Source organism: Phyllostomus discolor, chromosome 8 (assembly GCF_004126475.2).
Source record: "Phyllostomus discolor isolate MPI-MPIP mPhyDis1 chromosome 8, mPhyDis1.pri.v3, whole genome shotgun sequence".
Lineage (NCBI taxonomy): Eukaryota > Metazoa > Chordata > Mammalia > Chiroptera > Phyllostomidae > Phyllostomus > Phyllostomus discolor.
Window position 1 is genome coordinate 87,163,057 of NC_040910.2, and position 19,239 is coordinate 87,182,295.

The 19,239-nt window shown below is 53.9% G+C and overlaps 1 protein-coding gene and 1 long non-coding RNA gene across 5 annotated transcripts in view; one reads left to right on the forward strand and one right to left on the reverse strand.

Annotated features, from left to right (window-relative positions):
- Positions 1-19,239, reverse strand: part of ARSG (arylsulfatase G) — a 100,803-nt gene that overhangs the window by 13,164 nt on the left and 68,400 nt on the right. For all 4 annotated transcript variants that reach the window (XM_028521412.2, XM_036033451.1, XM_036033452.1 and 1 more), the window contains 2 exons: positions 9,401-9,509; positions 3,306-3,426 (listed from right to left, as the gene is read on the reverse strand). In XM_028521412.2, the coding sequence (XP_028377213.2) occupies positions 3,306-3,426; positions 9,401-9,509 (230 nt within the window). The remainder of the gene's footprint in view (positions 1-3,305; positions 3,427-9,400; positions 9,510-19,239) is intronic.
- Positions 14,049-14,717, forward strand: LOC118502158. Its single transcript, XR_004904849.1, has 2 exons — positions 14,049-14,292; positions 14,489-14,717. It is a non-coding gene; the product is annotated as an uncharacterized LOC118502158 (long non-coding RNA).

Below are 19,239 nucleotides of genomic sequence, written 5' to 3' on the forward strand. Positions count from 1 at the left end.
AATGAGAAACGTCTGTTGGAGCAGTGAACAGCTGTCCCCCAAGTTTCCCAGCTGCGAGAGGATGCTGAGGGTGGGGCTCCTCGCACACCTGCCTGTTCCGTGCTGTGCTCTCGTGACAGCCTCTGCAGTGCCCAGCCAGCATGATGACAGCGGGCTCCTTCCAAACAGGAAAAGGAGTCGTAACTCAAAACCCTCACTTCTTCCAACCCTGCTTCAGGAAGCCAAGCCACTCACCGCAGGAGGCTGTTTGGTTTCCTTCTGGAGAAGGCAGGAAGTGGGAGACTTGGAAAACCTATTGTCAGCTGATCTATAATGCACTCCGACATCCAGAAGATGGGGGTCAAGGTCTGCTGGTTCAAACCATTGACATAGCGTCTCAGTAACAGAAATTCCATAGTGTGGGCTGGAATATTTATGCAACGTTACCAGAGGCAACTTCCACAGTCCAAGAGGAAGCTAATTTGGGGATGGCTCACTCTCAGAACAAGGTCAGAGTTTGGAAAACTTGCATATGCCTTTTTCTTTCCTTTGCGCAGACTGATTACAGTGTTCTTGTTTGTAACAACATCGGAAGGGGGTTGGCAAATTCACCATGAATCACAGCTGCAGGTATTTCCTCTGCCGAGGACGCTGGGTCCAAATTTCAAAGACGAAACTGTCTTCTGAAAACACGTTGCCCCTTATTGGTTGCCTTTCTCACCTATTTGCCTTCTTGCCTGCTATTCCATGTTTAAGCACTCGAGCATCGCCTTACCTTCAGTCCCGAAAGCTGGCGCCTGTGTCACCTGCCCAGAAGGAGGCCCTCCTACCCCACAGGCTCGGGGCGCACAGCTCCTCTTTTCCAGGAGCGGTCAGCCCTTCGCCAGCCATGCAGGGCGGTGTCTTTCACCACTAGGGGCCTCCCTAAGAGAAGTGATGGGTGTTCAAGAACTAAAATCCAGCTTTGGTCCCTTCAACGTATGGCCTCCGGGGATGCGCCAGGCATTTTAGGCCCCACGGCAGCCCCCGACTGGTCTGGGCTGGGCAGCAGCAGGGCCACGAAGCAAGCCTTCCCTTTTTGGACTTGTGCGCAACAACCTGGGGCTGAGATACGACTTGACCAGTGGGCACCTTATGACCTCCCACTTCCATCTGGGAGATGGGTGAGTACAAAGTGGGAATTTGATGCCAGGCTGCAACCCCCCCTCCTGGCCCCCCTCTCTCTCCTGTGGTTGCCCTCTTCACCAAGACACAGATATGTTGAGATCAGAAACAGAAGGCTCAGTAAACGCAAGAATATGTAGCCTGACGTCGGCTGCTTTTGGCTTTGAACATCACATCACGTGACGTCCCTAGCTGCCCAGGAAGTGACTAGTGAGAAGACCATTCAGTAGGAAAGCCAGTAGCCCATTACTTTGCCTTTAAACCTCTCCACAAAGGACCTAAAAGGGTGCCAAAAAGTAAGTGCCTCCAGGTTACTTCATTTGCAAAATAGGGAAGAACCCAATTGCTGAAACATATTTGCATATCGTATCAAAATGACTATCTAGAAGTTACTCTGAGCTTTCCCAAACCAAAATGGTTTCCTTCTAAGCCAAGCCATATCAGAATCCTTTCAAGCCCAGGATATAACTAAGGGCGGTCACAATTAAATTGTGCTTATTTAAAAACACATGTGTACACATGTATGTACATGTGTGTATACACATATAAATATGTGCATATATCTATATAATCACTCAGTTTTACCCCTTGGCCTTCCTTCAGCAAATTACAGATGATTTAGTATAGTCTCTTTAGTAGTTGACCAGGAAAGTCCAAGGCCAAATTCAGACCGAGGCCAACAGCTACCTACGTTGTCTTCAATCTCCAAATAATCTTACAGCAAGCATCTTCGCTCACGCTGCCAGAACCCAGTGCTCCGAGAGGCTGGGAGCGGCCCACAGGTGCCTGCACCCACGTGCTTTTATTCTTGAAGCTCTCTGCAGTAGCTTCTGGCGAGAAGTAACCGTGGGGATTTCCATCTGGGCTGTGGGGTGCGGCCAGCCCGACTCCAGCTGCATTACCACATATCATGCGTTCCCACATACCATGGGTTCCCACGAAAAGCCCAAACGGTGTTGCGGTTTGTGTCTGGTCTTTGTTTCTGATTCCTCAGCCCAGCCCCTCCGGGCACTAGACCAGCAGCCGCTGAGCCCTGCGGACGGACGGGGTCTCCGCGTGTCTGCAGACTTGAGACAGAGCGAGCGGTCTCCCCTCTGAGAACGGAAGTCGGTGCAGAGGAGCTGGCTTCCACAGGCAACCGACAGCACCACCACAGTCCTTGAAGCACTTCCTGGTGACCCCAATTATTCTATCGGTAGCCATGGTGACAAACACCCCGGAGCACCTTCACTGACGTCCTGGATACGTCCTGGATACTGACGTCACAGCCTGCCAACTTCCAGCCTGAAGGAGGAAACCATCTGCCTGCTGCTGCTGCTCAGGAGGGGGCCCCGACCAGGGAGGGTCTGCAGCTCCAGAGCATCAGGTATTCCGGAGAGAGGCGCCCTTCTACGGGGGACCTGCCAGGCATCCTCTGGCAACACCTAGAAGCTAATGAGTGTTCAGAAGCACCGACAGCCCGCTCCGGCTTGCGGGGGTGGGCCGAGTGGCAAGGGCAGCTTCAGCCACTGCCCCAGTACATTTGAGCAACATTTGAGTCATTTCCGTGTGACCTCCTTGATAAAGACGTAAATATAAATAGACCCTTTGATGTGTGCGTCCCTAACTGAGGAGGCCTGTGCTCACGGAGCCTTACACAGGGGGTTCCAGTTCCTCTGTCCTCCTTCCCTCCTCCCACTTCCTCTTCCCCTTTTGGCAAAAGGAAAGCACGTAGAAATGACGAGGAAAGGTCATCGGGTCTCCCAATTCTTGGCTGTGCTTCAGAGCACCTGAGGAGGGGACACTGGGGTGCCGGGGAGCACAAGCCCACAGCTAGTGTGGATGCTGCAAGGCCTCATGCTGGGCTCTCCAGGAGCCGGGGGCCCGTCCCTGGCACCCAGAGATCTCCCACAGGGAATCAGCACCATTGTGCCCCCGCCCTCCGCCCAATCGTTAGACACAAATCTGGCCTGGCAAACCGGGCTGCTTATGGGGGAAGGAGAGGAAAGAGGTTCAGCTCTGAGGAGTCACCCTCGGGGGCTCTGAAACTGGATCTACGGTGACCACCTGGGTGCACCTCCTGAGGATGGCTCTGTCCACACAAAGGCGAACAGGCCTTGGGCGAGAGGTGGCAGGTCCACCCCCTGAAGGGCCCGAGACGGGTACATAAGTCCTCCACTTACCCTGTGTCCAGTCTTCGAGCGGCCAAAGAGCACCTCAGAGGCATCCAGACCATCGAAGTGTCGGCCCTGGGGCAGGCGGGCCCCAGCCAGGGCCAGCACGGTGGGGAAGATGTCCAGCACGCTGCAGGAAGAGTAAGGCAGCCTTGGCCCCAGATGGTCCCAGACTCTCTCCCCGGCCATGCTGTGGTGAAGACCCGCCGGAACTGGCCCAAACCCAGCCTCCAGTATGCCCCGCCCCCTCCACCTCCCTGTCCTTCCTTCAAGTTCCACCTTGATTTCTGCTTCTACAAGGGGCAGAATGGCCTGGGGGTTCAGCACCAGGCTCCAGGGTTAGGGTTGCCTGGGCTCAAATCCCAGTGCCGCCACCTGTCCAGCTCCTCAAGGCTTGAGTTTTCTGTTCTCTAAAATGGGCATAATCATCACAATAAAGGCACGGAGAAGAAGCTGGCACTCAGAAAGCGCTCTCTGAACGTGTGTCGTGACTGCTCACAGGGGCACCCCGTGGATCCATCTCAGCAGTTCTGCCTGTCACCAACTAGGCCACAGCCACTCCCTGTGCGGGAACAGTGTGTGACAGGTGTCTGCAAGAGAATGTGGACTTCATTTTCCTTCCCTGAGTCTCCATGTCACTAATCTCTAGTCTTTGTTCAGAAGCCCATGATGCGTGACACATTCCTTCTCTTTCACCTTAGCTCTTTTTCCACATTATAAAATGTAAGTTTACGTTTACGAAGGAAAAGGAGCAACTCCGGACACATGCAGGATGAAATATTGCACACACAGGCCGCCCCCGCAGGCAGCCGTGGGTAGCGCTTGGCTGGATTTTGTTGATATGACTTTCTTTAACTCGCACGGTACAATCTGACTCGACTCTAGGGCACGTCTCCGCCCAGCCTGCTGGAAAGAACTGACCAGCTGCCCTTTCGGCAGAGCTGCTGATCTGAGGGTTGGGCCAGCAAAGAGTCCGAGGGACTTGATGGAGCCCTGAGGGCAGGGCCTCCATGAGGCTGGACATCCCCAGGCAGGAGGCTGTGGTTGGGCCGGGGCTGGTGCAACAGCAAACTTCAGACACACTCATGGGGGGCCTGAAGGGTCTCACCTGCCCCCTTCCCCACTGGGCGTCTGGCAGAGGGAGCGCTTCCCCCCAAAAGGGGCTGCAGGTGGGACCTGCCACACACCTCCTCCTCCCTCTGCCAGCCTCCTTCTCCTCCCCAGGGCTCTGCCTACAGCCCCAGGCGGAATCCCTCCTCTGACTACAGTACGGAGTGTCTCCAATTTGCCTTCCGCTTTCACAGTCCACGTAGCTGGCGACCTATCTCTCGAGATACGTGCTCCAGGAGCTGGCACCGCACACTGACACAGCGTCGAGGAGTGCAGGGTGAGCATTTGCCAAGTACGGCACAGTCCAGAAACCTGTCCAGAGTCCAAGGTTCCTGCCACAAGCCAGGCAGCGTGGAGGACTGCAGTGCGGCGTGAAAAGGCCCCAGCGTGGTTGGGGCTGGTCGTCTGAGCTTTCTCTAACTCATGCCCCTCGGAGAGGTCTGTGTCCAGATGGGTCACATCAGTGAGCAAGAGGAACAGGGCCTGTGTTAGATTTTGGAAGGCATGGTGCACTTTCTTTTTCCGTCTTATTTTTTCCCCTGTGTCATGAGGCTTGGCCTCCTAATTATACCGCACTAAGTCTAATGTTCTCGGAATCCTGTGTCTCAGAGTTTACCGGGAAGCCTGTCCACCCAGCACACACAGGAGACCTCTGGCCCACAAGAAAAGCGTCAGTGCCTCCGGTGACTCGCCAGTCCCAGCACTGCTTGGCACGCTCGGCTGTCCCCAGCCCTTGCTCATGTGAGGGAAGGAGCCAAGCCCCGGAGGCTCCCCTGCGGGAGGGAGGTCCCCCCGGGGAACACACAGTCCCGGAGCCTCCCCAGGCCGGCCGTGACCAGTGGGGGAATGCCAGCTCTACAAAAGCTGCCCAACGACCCCAGTTGCTCCAGACTTCAACCCGCACCTCAGAATTTGGTCCCAGGAGTCTTACAACCTTGAAAAAAGAGAGAGAGAAAAAATACAAACCTGACACTTTCAAAGGTCTGCAGTTCATGATGCTACTCGGGGTGGGGGCTCTGGGCAGGGCCACAGCCCGATGGGTGCGGGACCAGCCACCACTGCCTTTGAGAGTCCTTCCCTCCACACAAAATACCAAACGCACATTCCACAGCCATGTGGACGTAAACACGCATATATGGAGTATGCATAGAACCATATGCATTTTCTCCAACCCCAAAGTTCTTTTTTCTTTCTTCTGGTAAAATGTTCATGTGTTCCCAAAGCCTCATTGGCGCCTGGCACCGGGCCTCCTGAGCCCGACGGAGAAGTGCGCCCCCAGTTAGAAGGAAGAAAGCCCCCTTTCCATGGTCCTTTGGCGGTGAGAAGGGCAGCCAGGGGCCTGCCCACGGAAGGAGGGGCTGAGGCTCCTCTGCCCGGTGACATGCCAGGCTGCCATCGGAGTGGGCAGGGGCACCTCTGCAGGTTCTCTTGCCCGTGTGAAAATATATTCCTCTTTTCTTACCATGGCTTCCACCAGCCCAAGGCACCGAAGGCTGTTCAGAGGAAGTGTGTGTGTTAGTGTTCTTATCCAAGGAGCTGCCAAGGAACCTGGGTGCGGAGACGGGGTGATAGACAGAAGGACGTGGGAGGGCCCCGCCCCAGCAGACAGGGCCGGGAGGGGCGCTGCAGGGCTGCAGCGGAAGAAGCGCCTGGACCTCAGGACCCGAGCCGATGGGAACTGAGGCGCTGCGCTGGGTAGCCCTGGGTTGGAGCGCATCCTAGGGCAAAGGAGCGGGTGGGAAGGGACGGGGTTTCCTAGAAAGTGGGGTCATTACATCTGGGGAAAAGGTGGATGTGATCTGAAGACGGGAGGGGAGGACGAGCAGGGGGCTGCTCGGGAAGGACTGGGGGTGCGTGGGACTAGACGCGGTAAGGGGGCCGGGGGAGGGCAGGACTTCCTCCAGACCGTGGAAGAGTGGGAAGAGTCCCTAGGACGCGAGGGGCAGTGTGTTCAGTGTTTAGTTTTAAGGTTCTTCCTGCACTGTAATTCCCTCTCGTTTCCCCTAGGAAAAGCTAGGTACCCGCCCCTTCCTGGCGCAAGCTGGCTGCAGAGGTTCGAGGGGCCGAGGCTTCCCCCAGGGCGTCAGCAGAGCCCGACGACAGCAAAGCGGGCACGTTCACCACAGAGCCTGTGCGGCTACCCCCTTGTCCCCCAGCCCCCACTGCTGCTCCCTGCCCCGTCAGGAAGTGGGGGCCAGGCAGCACTTTCAGGACACGTGGCCTAACCCTGCCCAGGGGTGACACTTCTCCTTGCAGTTCCTATTTCCAGGACACGTTTCTGTAGCTCAAGACCATACGGAGCCCATCAAATCCTGCTCCACAAGACTGCCTTTCGGGTGTCAGAACAGAGCTGCAAGGCTCCCCAGGGGATTATCCGATCTCCTGGCCAAACAGCAGCTTTAGCTGCTTTCCGAATGGGATTGTTTCGAGTTCATACCAAGCTGGTCGCCTTGTACTTGCCCCAGTGATCTCTGACAGAGAGATCCACGGCTCTCGGCAGACGGGGGCTCCCAGCTCGGACGCAGAGCAGACCCTTCCCCTCTTTACACGTAAAGCTCTGGTTCTCGACCAGCCTGAGCCTGTGTCCCCGGGGGACGCTTGGAGCTGCTTGGAAACCTTTTGGTTGTCACAAGCGGGAAGGGGTGTGACAGGCATCTAGAGGGTAGAGGCCAAGGGTGCTGCTAAACACCCTGCAGTGCTCAGGGCAGCCACCACGATAGAGGGTGAGCCAGTCCCAAACATCCACAGTGTGAGGTGGAGACGCCCGCCTTCACGTTTCGGGTCCAGACCACCGGCTGGTCTTTCCACGTGCACTGCCCCAGGCCCGCCCTCCTGCAGGGAGGCCAGCGCCTCAGCGTCAGGAGCATCTGTCCCGAGAGCAACGCTTGACCCGCAGCTGGACACAGCAATAAACATCTGTTGCATGAACAAATCCCCCCACTCTGTGCCTGTGTCACTGGGCTTTGGGATCAGGGCACGTGCAGACCTTCCATGGATCTCACTCCATGGGATGGTGCACCCCCGAGCGTGAGCACGGGTTATCTCTGAAAGGAAACCAGTGGCTCCCTTCTCTCCTGCGTCCCCCTTCCAACACACTCTTTACTTTTCTGTGTCCATGTGAATACTTTTGTCAGCTCATCTGCTCTCCGGTGTTCACAATTCCTCAGGGCCCACAGAGCACAGGCTAAGAGACTCTGGCAGTATCTGGAAGGCCTACGTCCTCCGAGCTGTGCAGCACTGGAACCGTGACAAGCACTCGGGGTGGGGGTGCTGGGTCCCCAAGAGCAGGAAGTCTTGGCATAAGTTTCTCCTTGGCGCTGACCCCGAGGACACGGTGGAAAAGGCAGCAGACGTGCGGTGGCCTGTCCTGGCAGTGAGGACGCTCCGCCCGAATATGCATGGATTCACGTGGGAAAATAGCAAGAGGGTGGATTCTACAGGGACAAACTGTCCTGCTACAATCCAGGCTGATTTAACACCAGAAAATACCCTGCGAGGGGCAGATACAGCATATTGGCACAATCCCGGTAAAAATCCCAGGGGCCCTCCAGCAAATGTCACCCTGCACCAAGACTCACTTCCTCCGGGCCCCAAACTACCCCCTAAGTCACCTCTGAGTCCCTAGGTGACCAACGAGATGATGCAGCTTTATCACGCTGCCGTGGCTGACTCTCAGTGTAAACACTGTTCTCAGATGAGAAGCGCGTGCTTGGTTTTCGGTGATGTAACGTGAGAGGCGGCTGGGCTGTTTGTGCGTGTACAGCCCAGCCTGTGAGCACTTGGCTGGCCTGCCTGCGTGCACCAAGTCAGCCCCACAAGAGGCAGCCCGCCTGGCCCTCTTCCCGGTCGGCCTGACATGACAAGGCTCCAGCCCCTCCTGACTGCACAGGGCTGACCGAGTCCCGGGGCCCTCAGGCTGCCAGGGTGGTGCCTTCCCACTCCCTGCTCTGGCCACCAGAGCTGTGCGCCCTTCCTTTGCCCTGGGCTTCAGTTCCCCACTCCCTCACACCAGGTCTGGGGGTGCTAAAGGGGCCCCGTGAAGCTTGCTTTCTTCTACTGGGCTGTGTTCTTTAGGCCAGTACCCATTTGGCAGATGACGGAGAACCTGTGGAAATAGTAGATTTGTCTTCAAGCAGACTGAAACCTCTGAGCAAGTGAGCAGATACTGGCTTCTGCTGAGGGTCCGTGCCAGTGAACACAGGGCAGGGCCAGGTCTGAATGAACAGGAAGTCCCCAGTACGATCACGCAGCTACATGGCACTACGGCACAGCTTTCAGAATGGCCCACCCGCAGCCAAGCTCTGTGCCAAGGAGAGGGCCTCCTGGATCTGCTTAATAAGGAGCTAAGAGTGATGGGGAGAGGTCACACTTCCGGGTGTCCTTCTGACGCAGGAAGCACCCGCGACCCACCGCACTGGAAAGGCCTCACTGCCAGAGGCAGGAGGACTGTCCTCGCCTCGGGATTCATTCCCACCTCACCAGCCTGGTGGCATCCCCTTCTCCCTCCCCTACAGGGCAAGTGCACATCACATTCCTTTCTGGGGGCCCTGTGGTTGCCCGTGAAATGCTGGCTTCACACAGCCACCCCCAGGACACCCGCCGCCCCCCAAGGATGGAGTCATGATGGCTCAAGTGGTCTGTCCCTCCCATCAGCTGGGGACAGGGCAGAAGGATAGGCCGCTGTCCCCTCTGCCACTGCCTTCTCTTCAGCAGACACACCGCCAGTGCTGACGGCCACCACACCCGCCCAGTCCCCTCTGCACCCAGATGTCAACCCAGGCAGCTTGAAAACTCCACTGTGTATCACTTAAACGAGCACACGGGATTGCCGACAGGCAGATCCCTACCGCCAGGATCTGAGCTCGGCACCAGGCACACTCGGGAAAGGCAGGTGCTGGGTGAGGTCTCTTCCCCAGGTCTCTAACCACTCAAGTGTCATGATTTTTTTTGTGGTCAATAAACCCCAGCAAGTCCAGGTGGCTTGGGTCTCTTACCTTAACAAGGCAGTGCTGGTGACATTGGTGGGGATTCTGCCAGGCCAGTAAGCCACGGCCGGGACCCGGTGCCCTCCTTCCCAGGTGGTCTGCTTGGCTGGACTGCCCCCTGCGGAAGGAGGGGAGACGGGTGGTTCTTCAACAGTGGTGACTCGGGCCTTCCCTTCATGTCAGAACTACCTACTATGTGGGACAACAGCCCCTCTCTAAGAGGACTCTCCGAGAGCTTCCGAGCTTTCCAACAAAGGAGTGGCTTCTTTTAGTAACCAGCTGTGTTGATTCAACTAGTTAGTTATCTTTGAAAACGTGCGTTTATTTTACTGGACTCAACCCATGTAAGTAGTTGCCTCGGTCACTCTTATACAATCCCATCACTGCGCTTTCTTCACGACACTTCACACTTCAGATTGTCTGGCTCACGGACTTGCTTCTCGCAGGTCTCCACACCACGAGACTTCATCAGTCTTGGGTACCAAGACGCAGGTACTTAACAAATACTTGTTAAGTAAATGAATTTGTCTTCCTACCGATCATAATGTAATGTATCTGTTTAAGATGAAAAAACACAATTGTTTGAGAAGAGAGACAGGCAAAAGTCTCCCGGCTATTTGATCTGCCCGAAGCCCAACAACTGAGCTGGCATGGGATCTGTCGTTGTATTTTGCTTTGCTTTGCTTCGTTTTTCCTTGAATTAAAGAGTTGTTCTGGTGTTGTGGAGACAGCCTTAGTAATAGCTCCGACCTCTTGCCTCTCAGGGAGAGGCAAGAACAATCTATGTGCAATCTATGAATTTCCACTTTGGTAACTAAAGGAATTCCTTTTGTAACCACTAAGTCTTTTTGTGACCACCAGGATAATGATGACCAGCGGGCTGGAAGAGATGAGCTCATGTTTTATGGAAACATCCTGAATACACACTGCCTCGAATTAACCATGACCATCCCCACCACTCCCACACACACCCCACCCTCATCCCTGTTGAGCCAAGGATTCCACAAAGTTCGCGTGTAGAGAGCCCTGCCAAAGCAAACGTGTATGTGGCTCACACATACTGTGGTCATGCAACTCCCCAGCTTGGCTGGCGTGGATGTGAAAGCGATGGGGATGAGAAGGGGGGGCAACGAGTCTTCCGCAGCCCTGCACTCACGCTGAACCTTTGATGTTGCTGGCCCGGCACACCACACCGGAAATGCTCGGCATTCCTGCGCGTTTCTCATGACGGGCTCTGGAGTCCCCCCAGTGACGAAGTGGGAAATGAAATACAGAACAACTCCCCTTCCCATGGACTGCTCATGTTTAGGGGCGGGGGGCTCTCAAAACCAAGTGGAGCTGTGCAGGCTCAATGGGAAGCTCTTTGCCCGGGGCTCAGAGTTCTCAGACACAGTCTTCCCAACGAGAGCCACATCTTCCACAAACACATGCAGTGCCCACTCCCAGGTACCGACGCACATGGAAAGGAGAATCCAGAACCACAGAAAGCACAAAACGCTCTCCCACTTGTCTTCGGAGGGCTTAAATTATATCACAGCTTAAGGCCAAAGAGCAGGGAGACAGGCGTGTTTACGCTTGCATGAGCTAGGGCTCTGCAGATAATTCCACCCCCATGAGGGGCATTATGTGGAAGCCCGGGATGGGGGTGGGGATAGGTGGGTGAAATACAGAACCTGCTTCTTTGCATGTTCATGATGCACAAAATTCAACAGGTGTGCTTAGCCCTGGAGGACAGGTGCTACAAGGTGAAGGCTTCAGTTCCAAGAAATAAGCCATTAGTTCTGACAGTCAACCAGCAGGCAGGAGTGAGAGCCTGCATGGCAGCAGGTGAGGGGCACCGGAGTGGGCACCGGATGCAGTCTCTGCCTCCGGGATGTTTCCAGAACAGTCCACTGGCCCCTAATTAATGCATCTGCTAATTGGTCTTCACCACTAGGGGATCTGATGGTTTGCCACAAGCTTTTGTGTTGCTCCTTTCGGGCAATGGACTTCCCTAAGTTGTATTTCAGAGAAAAACACTTCAATATGTTTGCCTTATTTCAGCAGAGGGTTGAAAGCTGGAGGGGTTAAAAGAAATTCAGCCAGTTATAAAACATGCATATGTCAACCAAGTAAACCATCTACAGGGCAAAGATTCAGGACTAAGAGAAAGAGAGAAAGAGGTTGGCTGAGTGAAGCCCCTCAGTGCATCCACTTGAGGGCCCATCCCCCTCTGTGTCGTCAAGACCGGACAGCAAGTGCTGGCTGCACCTTGGGTTCTGGCTCTAACTGACAGACACAGTCGTACATCCCAGCCATGCCCAGAGACCTAGTACTCTAAAGCAACTTATCTGAAAGGTGTCCAGGATGTGGGTAAGCAATTATAAAAATATACATCCCTCGCAGCACGGATACTGTCTTACTTGGAACCCCGGTATCTCAGTGGCTCTGCTGGGGATGGACCAATGAAAAATCTGACCAGCATTCTCTGTGGGTCCCCAGGGTCGTGGAGTCTGATTATCTGAATGACAGGGCTCCTTGTGGTTTATCTGCACTAGCAAAGGCTGGATCCCAGGATAGCTGCCTCTGGCCCCCCGGTACTCTTCATTGATCATGTATTCCTAGGAATGGAAACTCATTTCCAGTTAAACGCAATAATAACAGTAACAACATTATCTCTTATTGACTGAGCCCTGGTTAAGCACTGAATTAAGCGCTCCTAAGCATAATGCTGAGAGCTTCCCTGAATTACCTCGTTTAATCCTTCCTTATCATGACCTTTGAGCCAGGTACTTATAAATCCATTTTTCAAATGAATTTGAAGAAACTGAAGCTCAGAGAGGTTAAGTAATTTGCTCAAGGTCACACAGTTAGCAAATGCTAAGAGCCAGGATTTGAATCCAGGTGTAACTACACAGCCAGCACTCTCACCCATTAAATCTTCTAGAATGGTAGCACCCACCCACCCCTGAATGCGTATTAGAATCACTAGGGGATCATAAGAAATATCCACGCTGAGGCCCCTTTCTGAGGACTCATGATTTGATTGGCCTGGGATGTACTCCTGCTGACTGAAGGTGAAGAACACCCATTCCAGAAGTAGGAGGGCAGGGGCAAGATCAGAGAGTAGACATGATGTCTTTTAAAATTATATGTAGCCTAGTGCCCACACCTTTATACTTTTAAGACACAGGATCATAAATACAAACCTAGACGTTATAACAAGAATAATAGATAAGAAGTCCACAGATTAACTTCCTATGCACTTTCTGATTCCAAAAGCAATTTTTTCAGTTTAGATAAACCTTACTATTTCGATCAATGGTACTGGCACATAAGAAGTGTTAGCTGGATATGGCTTTCTGTTGAGAACGCATTTCAAGGCACTTGTGGTTAGTTATGACTCTAATTAAGGCAGAACCTCTTACTTAAAGCAATAAATATTTAGCCTCAGCAACCAAAATATAAACAGAACCATGATTCATGAACTTGCTTCCTTGTTCTTCCCTGGCTACGGAAGTGAAGTGGCATTCCCTGATGCGCGCAGACAGCGCAAGCCAAGGAAGACTCACTTGGCCCATACTTGGGAATAGCAGTCTCTCCCAGAAAGGACACAAGTGCTGCGTGGCACTGACTCAGAGAGACAGCGCTCACGACCTCTCGGGGTAGCAGAACCACCAGCAGAACCCCGGAGATGCTGATTTAATAAGCCTAGGGTGGGCCTCTGAGTCTAGGTAATCCTGATCTCGGTGGTCTGAGGGCCAGAGTGTGAGAAGTGTACGCAGGTGCGCCTGCAGAGTGTGCAAGGTACGCAGGAGGCACCCTTGGAATCAGGCAGATGTCGGGTCTCGCCTCAGGGCCACCCCTCTTCAGTGCGTGGCCTTGGGCAGAACTCTTAAGCTCCATCAGACTTGGTCCCCTCAGTCATGCAGGGAAGACGTGATGGTGCTTCCTGCATGGGGCTGTGGGGAAAGTCACATCAGAGAATGCGTGTGGAGCTCGAAGCAGGTCCTTTGGCCTGGTGCCTGCCGTGGAAGTGCCAAACAAACACCACCCAAACAAACAAACAAAACGTTGCCTACAGATAGAACACAGCAGAAGCTGCAACCTGGCAGCTCACACGCGGAGCTTAGCCCTCTGACACTTGGCTCGGTGTGGATGGTTTTGTTGTCATTGTTGTTTTTAATTAACTTTGAATGTCATTAGACTGGACCCCGCCTCCAGCTTCCTGCATCCCTGACACGGCCCACACTGATGAAAGAGGCGTGTTCATTTCTACCACCTGCCTGGCCCACAAAGGCATCTGTATCCGTGACTCGGGTAGAAGAACCGCCTGTTCTGAGGAGGGCGCATTTTATAACCTTCTAAAGCAGCAGGCTTACTTTCTAAATATAAAACATGCCCTTGCCAAGGATGCCTGTAGCATGCTGGTTTTCTAGAAACAAAAGGCCATCGGGCCAATGACTCTGGCTGGCCTGGTGTGGCCTTAAGTGTGATGAAGGGGACATTTCAAGCCTGGTGGCCAAAGGCCCGGAAGGACACACAATTCAACTTCCACTGGGTCCCCACCAGCTGGCCCTTTCCCCAACCAGGGGCCAAGAGCCAACATGCCTTGTCCCTTGCTCCCTCACCCCTCCCCACCTCTGACCTCCCTGCACCCCTCCCCGTACCGCACACTGGACAGAAGGCCCAGGGTGCAGACCCTGCTTCCCAGTGGGAAAGGTTATGCAACAACCTGATAGCATCAGATTACAAACAACCAAGGTCTCCTAGAAGCTGAGGATGCCAAATTCAACAGAATGTTTCCTCATCACCAAAGGGGAGGAAAAAACAGTTCTGCTCTTCAAATAAAACACACACACACACACACACACACACACACAGTTTCCAGACAGAAGAGCAATCTGTCAGGGACAAACGAGGTGCTACTTCTGTCCTGGGCGGGAAGCAGATCCAGGGTGGGAAAGAGAATGACAGCTGCTCTGAGCCCAGCCCGAGCGGGGCCCTGGGCTGGGGGTCAGCAGTCAGGGGGCACCTCGTGTCCTCTTTGTTTGGGAGAAGGCAGGGCCCCCTGGGTTGCCCCCCACCCCCCAGTTCAGTTTCTCCTCACCCCTGCAGGGTGCAGGCCAAGCCCAGGGGAGCACCCTCACTCCTGCACGGGGTAAGAAGATGACTCCAGGAGACGCTGCCTCATCCCATCAGCTGAGCACGGCAGCTCGGCCAGGAAAGGAAAGGGAAGACGAGGAGGGGGGCCAAGGGGCCTGAGAACAGGACAAGGCAGCATGGGGCCTGACGTGTGGGGCTGGCTGCAGGGCGGAAGAAGCAGGGCTCCGGGTACTGTTTGTCCTACTTCACTGCAAAAACACTCACTGTCTCCTCTCTTTCATCTGCTCCAAAAGCTGGCCCCTTACAGCAGGATGTGCAGGCACCCCACGGACGAGGAACTTGGGTGAGGAGGAGCAGGTGGTCAGGAAGAGCCCCCAGCTAAGCTGACCTGAGCCCTGGGCAAATGGCCTTCCACGCGGGGCTCTGCCTGCCTTCCCAGGCAGAGAGGAGGAGGGAGCCTGTGGAATAGTTGACAGAAAGCTGGTCTAGAGAACGGAGATGATGAAGTATTCACTACTAGGCCAAGTTTGCCTTCGGGACCCCCTGAGAAGGGAAGACAACAGACCCAGCCCCAGCCCCGCCACGAACTCAGGTGCCGTGCCTGCCGCTCAGATTCCGCACGAAGCCACAACACTTGGGAAAGCTCTTGCCCCAAAGAGTGTTCTCCTGAGATCACTGAAATCCGGCTTCTGGGCCCAGTTTCCCAAGACAGAGGCCCACAACCCTTGGAAATGTATCCACATATTATTGACATTGCCTGGATGGCCCAGTAGGAAAATCTCTTTAGGGCACCTTTCCCTTTGTGGTCCCCCCACTCTGTTTCAGCTGGGAGGGAAGAAATCGAGTCTTGGGGGAGTTGGTGAAGGCCCAGCAGAGAGGCTGAGTGCCTCCCAGCCAACAGTCCGGTGGACCCTCCCGGTCACCCAGTGAGATGGGTCTCTCACCCTCATTGCAGAGGAGGAGACGGGCTGACAGGGAGCGGTGCGCCGCAGGCCCCGGCTCCTAAACTCAGGGGACAGTCAAGCCCAACCTGGGCCTCCACAGCCATCCCTTCTTTCCACCCCTGCGGTCTGCCTCCAGGAGCTTAGGAAGACTCAGACGGTCACAGGGGCTCCACACATTGTCCTCGATTCCCACGGGATCCAGGGAAGCAGGGCAGGTGTTCCAGATGGCTGAGCCATCAGTCCCATAGAACAGGGCATGACTGTCCCCAGGACAATCGCGCGGGTGTGGAATGAGCCACTGGGGCCAATCAATGTGACCTCCTTGATCGACGGCCTTGGGAAAGCTCTCCACCTTGCTCAGCCTCAGTTTCCTCACTTGGCCAACAGGGCCGCTGGAGTCAAGACCACTGAGGTCTCCTCCGACCCTGGCGTGCTTCGAATGCAGGGGCGTTCCTGGAGACTGTCTCTTGCTTCTCTCATTTATCATCTTGGGCTCAGGGGAAGCAAGTCCATCCTTGCTGCTCTCTCCCTCACTGACATTAGAGGGGTCTTTAAAAACCAGAGCGAGGTGCTGGGAGGAGTGGGATATGGGGAGAAGGTGTTGAAGGTGCACGGGGTTTTCTCTGGGGACGATGGAAATGTTAGGGTCTCAGCAGAGGTGACAGCGGCACGACACTGAGTGCACCCAATGCCACCAACTGGTGCAGGTCAGAGTGGGTAATTCCATGTCACGTGAATCCCACCTCTATTTTCAAAACTGAATACTGTCACTCTCACTCTTAAAACCCTCGCATGATTCCTCGTTTCTTTAGAATGATGGCCGAAGTGTGTGCCTGAAAGAAAAGACTGTCGGACACTGGCCCCGGCCTTGTCTCTCTGCTCCCACGAGCTCCAGGCACAGACGGCTGGGCAGCCCTTACTGTCTGGTCTTCCCACCCCTGCCCAGGCAGCCCCGAGCCCCCTCTCTTGAATGTCCCTGGCTGTCTCCTACTCATTCTGCAAACCTAACCACTCAGGGCAGCCTTCCTGTTCCTCGTCCCAGTCAGTGAGAGGCGCCTGCACTCCCTGCCACCATGGAGTTCATGCCCTGCAGCATGATGACCTGCTTATACGTTCCCTCCCAGTACTGTCCAGCAGAACTTTCTGCCACGATGCAAATGTTTCATATTTGCACTGTCCAGTATGGTAGCCACCAGCTGCCGGTGGCTTCTGAGCTCTCGAAGTGTGGCTAAGGTAGCTAAGGCACGTGTGGCCACTGCCCGGTGTGCGGGGCGGTGCAGCTCTAGACTGGTGGTTCTCAAACTTTAACCCACATCACAGTCATCTGAAGGACTTGGTAAGACACAGATTCCTGGGCCCACCCCAGAAGGTCTGGGGTGCAGCCCTAGAATTTCTGTGGCTAATGGTTCTCAGGTGGCACTAATGCTGCTGGGCCAGGGACCACCCTTGATAACTTTTGGTTCACATCCGAAAGGTCCAGACTCCGATGACTCTAGAATCAACAGGGTCTAGAAATGGATATTCTAGACTGGCTGTTCTCCAAGCGTGGCCCCTGGACTGGATGCATCAGCATCACCTAGGAGCTTATTGGACAGGTAACATCTCCATCACCGTCCCAGAGCCACTGAGAGTCAGAACGGCATCTTAGCAGGATCCCTGGGGGACTGTCTGCTCATGAGAGTCTGAGAAGCTCTGCTCTAGACTGTCATTCCTTAAAGCCAGGGGCTTCATGGGTCTTTGTGTTCCCAGCACTCAGTTCCTGGCCCACAGTCCATGCTCAAGAAATGGAAGGAAGGAAGAGAAGGAGGTTGCCCAGGCCCAGCTAGTAAATGTGTTTCTCCTAGGGCTAGGTCCTTCCCTCAAAGAGTGGGCCCCAGCCACATCCTTAAACTGGATTCGATATTTCAAAACTGCCTCATATGACGGGGAAGAGGCAAGATGAGGCAGGCCTTCAGACAGGAGAGCAGAGATCAACTTTGGGAGAACAGCGAGCTCCCCACAGAGGAGCCCCTTACTGACAGGCCCTGTCCCCCCATCCTGGCTTTCCAGGCCTTCCGGATTCTTACCGTCTGGAGTTCTGACCCCAGGCTCCCCCAGGCTTTCCCACTGAGCTGAAGAGGGCAGCCTGGCCTGAGGGTGTCCCAGGCACTAGAGGAGGGACTGTCACCAGCTAATGCAAATAACCACTCTCAGCTTAACACTGTTTCTCCCTTTTGGCATCTCTGGACCACACTAGAAGAAGAAGAGTGGTCTTGAGCCACACATTAAATATACCACAACACATAATCACAAAAAAAATAATCTTATAATGTTTTAAGCAAATCTATGATTTTGTGTTGGGCTGCATTCACAGCCATCCTGGGACGCATGTGACCCAAGGGCTGTGGGTGGGATACCCCTGCCCAGGCTGCTGTTGCAGGTATTGGACACGGTTCCACCCACCTCCGCTCCTGGGATCTTTCCTGGCCCAGCTCTCCAGCAGCCAGGACTAAATTACAGCGTTCTGGAACTGGAGAGAACCACGGAGATCAACGGACAGAGAAACAGCAGCAACACCAACCTCGAATGATAAAGTATCTGCTCACTGCCCAGAGGGCGGGAGGTGGTACCCCATTCCCTGGCTCCTCCCTGACACCAGACAGGGCCACAGTCCTGGCAGCCGCTCGCTTGTACAGTTCTCCAGGGATCTGAGCCAAGGAATACCAGCTTAAAGACAAATAAGAAGGAATGATCAGCACGTCCATCTTGCCCCCAGCCATGCGGAACACAAAGATTCCAGTCCTAGGAAACTACAAACATTCTGCCAGACTAATATGAAAGGGACTTTGTGTCATTTGACCTGGACAGTGGGGACCGTAGCTCGGGACTGAGCTGAACAGCAGGAAAACCCAGGCCCAGCAGGTAATGTCACCAAGTCCACCTCCAAATCCCTTGGATACAAGCACCTTCTAAAGAACTTAATTTTTTCAGATATGTATTAATAATACCAGTTAATTGCGGGGGGGAGAACCACACTTAAACCCTCCCTCTGCTACCCATAAGTAATTACTGCTAATCTTTTGTTACCTTTCCTCACCTCTTTTAATTTCCTGAGAATAATTATGCTTATTTTCACATACTAAAATTATCTTTTACGTATTGTTTTGTAACCTGCTTTATTCGCTGAAAAGTATTTAATGTACCTGTTTCCAGATCAATGATATGCAGCATTTCAGGGGTTCCTTAGCATTTCTTTAAACAGATGTATCATAATTTCTTTATCTCTCCTCTACTACTGGATGCTTGGGCTATGCCCACTTGTTATTTTAAAAATCTACTGCAATAGCATCATTTTACACACCCCATTGTGTGCTTGGCTATTTATTTCTTCAGGACAAACTCTTAGAAAAGAAACTGAAGCCTCAACAGGCATGTGCCTTTTTCAGGGTTTGGGCCACACCACCGAACTGTCCCCCAAATGGCTGCTCTCTCAGAAGAGTCGGGGCCTGGTGGGGAAAATTTCCCAGAGCACATGGGCGCTGAGCCAAAGGACGTTTCAATAGGGAAAGGAGGTGTGGTGTAGTGGGAAGATCACCAGCTTTAGCCTGATAGCAAGCCTGGCCCCCTCCTCACAAACGGTGTGACCACGGGCAGGTTGCCTGGCCTCTCTGAGCTTCTCTCTTTCTTCACCTATAAACGGTGATGAACCTACCTACCACGACTGTGAGGTTTAGAGACAATGGATACAGAAACCTTCAGTAGCTGTGCACTAAATATTTACTGAATGAATGAAATGAATTGATGGTTGGATGAATGGAGGGATGACTTTAAAAAAAAAAG